Source organism: Macadamia integrifolia, unplaced genomic scaffold, assembly GCF_013358625.1.
Source record: "Macadamia integrifolia cultivar HAES 741 unplaced genomic scaffold, SCU_Mint_v3 scaffold2121, whole genome shotgun sequence".
Classification (NCBI taxonomy): Eukaryota; Viridiplantae; Streptophyta; class Magnoliopsida; order Proteales; family Proteaceae; genus Macadamia; species Macadamia integrifolia.
In genome coordinates, this window is record NW_024868524.1 from 68,195 (window position 1) to 75,268 (window position 7,074).

At 38.5% G+C, this 7,074-nt stretch overlaps 2 protein-coding genes across 2 annotated transcripts; both read right to left on the reverse strand.

Annotated features, from left to right (window-relative positions):
* Positions 1-2,708: 2,708 nt before the first annotated feature.
* On the reverse strand, positions 2,709-4,483 carry LOC122065803. Its single transcript, XM_042629653.1, has 3 exons — positions 3,213-4,483; positions 2,894-3,125; positions 2,709-2,807 (listed from the first exon to the last, which is right to left on the reverse strand). Exons 1-2 carry the CDS (start codon positions 3,723-3,725, stop codon positions 3,042-3,044), a joined length of 597 nt encoding a protein of 198 aa, XP_042485587.1. The 5' UTR covers positions 3,726-4,483; the 3' UTR covers positions 2,709-2,807; positions 2,894-3,041.
* Positions 3,874-6,286, reverse strand: LOC122065805 (uncharacterized protein At2g29880-like). Its single transcript, XM_042629654.1, has 4 exons — positions 6,147-6,286; positions 4,690-5,026; positions 4,349-4,599; positions 3,874-3,880 (listed from the first exon to the last, which is right to left on the reverse strand). Exons 1-4 carry the CDS (start codon positions 6,269-6,271, stop codon positions 3,874-3,876), a joined length of 720 nt encoding a protein of 239 aa, XP_042485588.1. The 5' UTR covers positions 6,272-6,286.
* Between the last annotated feature and the right edge of the window lie 788 nt (positions 6,287-7,074).

Genomic DNA, 7,074 nt, shown 5'->3' on the forward strand with positions numbered 1-7,074 from the left:
TGGCGTATTGTGACAACCAGAACTCGCACTTGCTGAATTTGGCATAGAGTTGCTTCTCTTTACAGGAGGATATTGACTGACATCTTCTACCACTTTGGGGTGGACTTGGATGGTAAGGCACGCTTGGGTGAAGTGGTCACAGACTTCAACTATGATTCTCTGAGGAAGATGACCATAGATATACAAGAGGTGACTCCTATTCTAGGAGAAGGTCAACAGCCTATGGAGGTAGAGGGTGGCAGTGCCGGTGATGTTGGTGGTGCAGGAGGTGAAGCTGTTGGGGCTGGTGGGGTTCCACCACCTGATCCCTAGGCTATGGGTTCTATGGCGGCATCTCAGAGCACTAGCGGTGCGAGGCCTTATGATCTCAATGATGTTATGGCCCATCTGGATACCACTATGTCACTGATGAGGAGCATGGATCGCCGCCTCGAGAGCGTGGACAACACCTATTGTCTTTTGGATAATAGAGTGGCCTCCCTAGAGACATAGATACAGGCGATGGTCTTCCATATGGGTATCCCGATGCCTCATCTAGGAATGCATGGTCCGAACTAGGCTCAGGGCCGAGGATAGAACTAACAGCAGCAGTAGCAAGAGTAGTGGCATGTTCGCCACTGTAGTTTTTAGGATTTCCCTTTTTATGTCTTTATTTGAGCTTGATGTTTTTAGGTTTAGTTGAACTTACACATTATGTCATTTGCTTCAGTTGTTTAATTTTCTAAACTTAGGCTAGCTAGGATTTTCTGCTTTCAGTAATTTATGTCTCTTATAGAGGTTTAAGCTGTGTATTCAAATTCTCTATTATAATAAAACGGCTTTAACACCTATACCTGTTTACTAATTATGCAAATTTTTATCACTGTTGTCTTGAGATTTTTATTTAATCCTAATTTCTCTAAAATCATGGTTTGGCTGAGATTGTGAGTATAGGCAGAGTATTGCGCTCTGATACCATAGCTGTCACACCCCACTCCCAGCAGACCCAACAATCAAAAATACCGAAGGTATGAGTAGGACACATACCTGTCTTACCAATCTACCAGGATCTCTGATAGCAGTTCCTTAACTTTTTTGTAATCTCACAACACAAACCAACATAAGCAGCGGAATCAGAGTATAGTAGAGGAATTATAAATAAAATGGGGAAACATCTAATGGTAATATAATAGCAATAAATCGAGTTATTTTTTTACATTCATCCATGACATATAATATAATCTCAAGAAAATATACAATCCACAACTATATCCAAAAGTATCGAAAGATGATGTACAATCTCACGGTGTGGCGTAAGCACAGTGATCGCGAGCACAGTCCTGATCATGCTCCTCCACTTTTGCATCCACCAGTCGCTCACACTATACTCTGATCCAGAAAATACTGGGTCACCTGCCATTGGCCCCACAGTACCTGCATCATCATCAAAAAAATGGTGTATACATGGGGTGAGCTTTCCAACTCACTCAGTGAGGGGTGGGCAAGCACATCCAAGCAAGATAATAGCAGTAATAATTTATGATGCATGATTATGGAAATTAAACACATAGTCCATGATGCTCGTGATGCGGTTCATTTTTTTATTATCCACCTAACAATACAAACTAAGTTTGGTAAATGCTACTACGGTGCATTAGGCTGCATCCCTCATCACGGAAATGACATTGACTACGTAGTGATACAAACCCTAGCCTTGATTAGAAGCCTACCGGTCCCCGTATGCATCCATGGGTCACTTAGGCTCTGTACTGTAACGATTCTGTTTTTTTAACATGATTTTGGGGCTAGCACACTTTTCTGCATTTCTATTTTTTTGGAGTGATTCTGCATCTTAAATGTTGTATGGTAATCACAAAAAAAAAATTGATTTTGTAACCTGAAAGAAACAGAAACATGTATGGTTCGTACTTAACAGAATCGTTTCTGTTAGAAACCAATATTTACATAAAGTGCCATCTTCACCATGGGTGTCAAAGTTGTGATTTTTAAATAAAATCTAAGGATAGTCACTGGTTTTTTAATAAATTCTAAGTTATGAAAATCATTATTACCCAAATAACTTAAGTTGAATGAGACAAATAAGAATATCTCCATATCAACAACATGGTGTTCACTTCAAATATAAAATATTTGGCCGTGTTTCTTTGCCATATGAAATATGAAATGTTTCAACAAAAATATGATCTATCATAATAACATAAAAGGATGAACAAGAATAAATTCAAGCATTGACATAATTCTTAAAGTATCTAATTAGGTCTTCCAACTTAATTCTTAACTGCAAAACATGTCCCACTACTTCAAAATTTAAATCCAATCATCAAAATGTAATCATGTAATTTGAGCCATTCTGGCTTTAACAGCTAACTCATTTGCAATCTTTTTCCTAAGATCATCCATCTGTCTTCTTCTTTCTGCTAAGCTTATACTAATGTGAGCCAGTGGTACATAATCTTGAATTTCTTCAGGCTCCTCATTCCAACAATTTTCACCAAACTCCTTAAAATTATTGTCTACAATTTCTTCCTCCCGAATGAAGTTGTGAAGTGCACAACAAGCAATGACGATGCATGTTTGGGTGTTCAGTGGAAAACATGGCATTTTGTTGAGAATTGGAAAGGGCTTCTTCAAAGAACCAAAACTGCGCTCTATGACATTCCTAACAGAAAAGTGTCTATTATTAAATAGCTCTACTGCTGTCCTTGGACGTCTATTCCTATAATCATTTAGATGGTATCTTTGTCCTTTGAATGGCGTCAAGAACCCAGTAGTAGATGGATAACCAGAATCAACCACAAAATATTTACCTAGCCCGTAAAGTGAAAAGTAATGAATCAACACAATATGTAAAATAGAGTATAATCAACTTGTGAGGTTAAGATTTATAATGTACCAGGTGGAGGATGAGGAAATTCAAATTTAGGGTTATTCAATGCCTCATTGAATACTCGACAATCATTTACAGAACCCTCCCAACCAGCGTACACAGAAGTGAATTTCATGTCAAGGTCACATGCACACATAACATTCCAGGTTGTATCTCATTTCCTTCCTCTGTACGGTATTTGTTTGGATAGAGGTACAGAAGCACTAACATGAGTGCCATCAATCACGCCAATGCAGTCCTAGTACCAATACATGGATATTCATCAAATTAAATCACGTATAACCACAAAACAACATAATCATTGTTTTAATTATAAGCAACATACCTTGAAGAAAGGATAGAGCTTTGGTTTTTCAAGAATCTGTTTAGGGCAACGACTGAAGTTTGGAGGTTTGATATTCTCTTGTCCGAGTAGTATGAAAGCACGTAACACTTTCTTAAAGTGTTCACCTATAGTGTTAAGAGAATGCTGAAAGTGTTCTGCTATGTCTCTATACCTATCATTGTGACCAACGATAGATATAAACATTGCCAACTGCTCATCCACTCTTAAATATCGACTATCTTCCAACCAACCACGTTGTCGCATTAATGCTTCAAGGTTGAGGAAGACATGGCGTTCCATTTTATACTGTTCATAGCATCTGTCTACATGTCCGTTTAGAACCTCACTCACTCGCTCTGGTCCTGTCAATTTACTATCTCGTATGGGCTCTCTAGTGTATAATGAATCACGTGCTTTCATCAACAACATCATACACATCATGATTTCTGCATCAGTGTCATCCCTTTCCATTTGTTCAATGTGTTCCCTAGATGCGATCATTCTTTGATCCATTCCTATAATATAAAATTAGAAATATGGAAACACATCAAACCATAATTTGGAACAAATATTCAAGACACTTTAAAAAAATAAAGGAAAACATAGCAAACCATCAAAGTTAAAATTAGTGTCAAGGTACAATGAACAAATATTCAGGACATCAAATACTACAATTATAAAAAAAAGTCAAGACACAGTCATCCATAACATCTTAAAAAGTGAAGAAAAACATAGCAAACCACCAAAGTTAAAAGTAGGGTCAAGGCACAATCCAAGTAGAGTTATCAATCTATCTAATTAAAAGAACTTTTCAAGAAGCAAACTACTGAAGGGTACGAAGGAGTATTGACATCCGATGAGGAGGGCATGAAATTAATGCTTCTCTCCATTGCGGGTCAGCCATTAACTTCCGAAGTGCTTTCTCGTATAGTGCTTCATCTAACTCATATCCTGACTCAAGCACCTCCATGGCCCTAGTAATCCCGTACATCTATTCCACATTTTGGGTTGAAGCAGTGGACATGCTCGCATCCTGTTCTACCCTTGATTTACTCATATCTTGAATTGCCTTGAATGCCATTGACCAATCATTAGACTTGCTCCTCCTCCTTTTCGTATTTGGAGTCCTATCATGCCTATGCTTAGTAGCTGGTCTTTTTTCCACTGCTTCAGTTTGAGTGTCACCTAATGGAGTAACTTCATCAGCGGAACTTGACTCATCACAAGATTCAATCATATTCCTATCATCATCGGCCCCCAAAGTTTCCAACATGGTTATTTGAGTCCCACTTCCTTCGCCGTCTGCATATGTATCACCAAATACCATACATAGTTCTGGCCATTGTGGTAGTCCATGATTCTTAAATCGTGCCCAAGTAGGGTTATCCTAATAAATAAAAAATACGCATAATCAAATACTTAAATTGATATATCCTGGCATTTCAAAATACTCAAATTAAATACAAATTGAGCATACCTTAATATGCGATTCCCAGATGGATTCATCATCAACAGTACAAGTTCTTGAAGCAGTATCCCAACCAAAACCAGTTGTCTCCAATAGCTTCTTAAACTGACTATAATCCTGCCTCAGTTTGTTCACTTTGTTCTTCAACTGTATAATGGCATAGTTGACCCCAGTTTTTTCTTTGAAGTTATTGGCAATGTTGTTCCAACCAGCTTTATTAAAAGTCGAAGTAGTCCTATTTCCTTTCTTAACTTCCTCTACCATCAGAAAAATAAGGGTGTCTACATTTGCTTGGCTCCATTTTGCAGTCTCATTAACTGCTTGTTTTGAAGTTGACATTTTCTCACTATTTTACCAAAAAAAAAAGAACATGAATTTAAAATCCAAATTGAAAACACTGATTTTCACCAAGGCACCCCAACCCTTAATCTATGAAACCCCTATGACCTTACTCACACAGGGCTTTTAAAGGCCTTCAATGAGGTTTTGAATACAAATAAGAATGATTAAAATTTGTACCGAGCAACAAAGAATCAAGGAAACAAAGAGGAGTAAAGAAAAGGAGACATAAGGTTGTCTCTTATGTCAAAAGTGATATTCTCACTTTTTGGACTGGTCCATAATCTCATGTACAACACTCTCTTGACCATTTGGATCCGTGGAAATTCCAGCCCAATCCTTCAAGTTCAGTTCAGGATAGGCTTGATCCTTCCTTTGATTCATTACATGGGAAAGCCCACAAACATTTGAAAACAGAGTTCCCCAGAAAAAAAGTGAGTTGGGCTCCCCTTTGTGTTGTTCCCTCTTCCACATATTCTCAGACGTAGTTTAATTTCTTGGTTGTCTTTGCTCAAAATGTTAACTGCTCAGGATAGATTGATCTCATGGGTTTCCTCTATAACTCTGCTTACTCTACGAAATGAGCAACTCTCCTTGTTTTCAAACTATGAAAATAGCCTTGTGTTACATTTTGCCATATGTGGGTGGAAAGAAAACACAAAAGTGTTCAAGAGCAACCCATGTAACCTGATTTTTAAGACCCAAAGTGATATATACAGTCTGCTTGAAAGTTATAAGCTCTTAGGGTAAGTTCATCTTAATACTTTGATCATTGACATCATCCCGAATGAACAAAATGCAATAGAAGTCTATAAAAGTAAGGCAATACTATTTTAGCAAGAACACAACACACAAACTGAATTCATAATGAGAAAAGCGAACAAATAAACAAACAAACTCTGGTCCGATACAACTAGATGCAAAGTACATAAACAGATCGAGGGAGTCTAATAACTGAAAGCATTTCTTACACAACAACACTAGTGGGAAATGGAGAAACAGCCTCCTGAAGATCCTTCCGTTGGCACAGAGGAGGAGGGAGAAGAGATCAAGAAAGAAAGGGAACGAGAGTGAGAGAAAGAGAAAGAGAAAGAGAACGAGAAAGAAAAAGAGAGAGAGTCGTTTACCTTGAAGATGGTAGATCGAAGATGGTAGAGCTGCTCGCCTCTCGCCTCTCGCCTCCTTCTTGCCTCGCGTCTCCTTCTCGCCTCTCGCCTCCTGCAACGAAAATGGGGTTAGGGTTTTGAAACATAACAAAGTTATGTTTTGAGGGTAATTTCCCAAATTACCCCTCATAACTTATAAGTGATACCTGTTTTGGCGCCTTTTGCTTAGAATGAATTCTAAAAGTGAAAAGCAAGTATTTTATGCTCCAAAAAATGGATTCAAAAGTCTCATAAGTGTCCGGTTCATTTCAAAAAAACAAGAAATTGAACCGGGCTTTCCATACAGGTTTTACCTTATTTCTGTTTCAAAAAAATAAAAAAACATCAGAACCCATTTTTTAGATCGTTACAGTACAGAGCCTTAGCAAATCCCTGATAAACCCCTCCTAGTAGTCACGACATCGGTAACACATTGGCCATGCCGGACAGGTTCTCGCCTCCGGCAACAATCACATCGTATTGTGGGAGTGGCACTTTGGAAAGGCTCATCAAACATACCACAATGGGTTATCCAACACCTCAACCCCTATTGGCGTGCATAGCATAGGAAGTGATACCTAATCACATATATACTACATGCCTTCATAATGATACAATTTGTATGGATTACATGACATCGAAGAGACCTCAGCCACAAAATGTAATCCATCTCCAAATATAGTCTCGGGTACACGATACCAGTAAGACCTTGGCCACAAAGTATAACCTGAGACCGTTTACCTAATCTAGCATGCAAATAGCAGTTGAGTATGGACTACGCAACACTGGCAAGACCTCAGCCACAAAGAATATCCATTTCCAAATGTAGTCCCGAGGTACACAATACCAGCGAGGCCTTGGCCACAAAGTGTAACCCGTGGCTACAACTAACTCTAATGCACATAATCAA

Coding starts and splice junctions, on each gene's coding strand:
- LOC122065803 (XM_042629653.1), bottom strand. CDS start 3,725: ATGGATCAAAGAATGATCGCATCTAGGGAACACATTGAACAAATGGAA. Junction 3,126..3,212: donor AGCTCTATCCTTTCTTCAAG/GTATGTTGCTTA, acceptor TATTGGTACTAG/GACTGCATTGGCGTGATTGA.
- LOC122065805 (XM_042629654.1), bottom strand. CDS start 6,271: ATGTTTCAAAACCCTAACCCCATTTTCGTTGCAGGAGGCGAGAGGCGA. Junction 5,027..6,146: donor TTCGATCTACCATCTTCAAG/GTAAACGACTCT, acceptor TTGGTAAAATAG/TGAGAAAATGTCAACTTCAA. Junction 4,600..4,689: donor TCTGGGAATCGCATATTAAG/GTATGCTCAATT, acceptor TTTATTTATTAG/GATAACCCTACTTGGGCACG.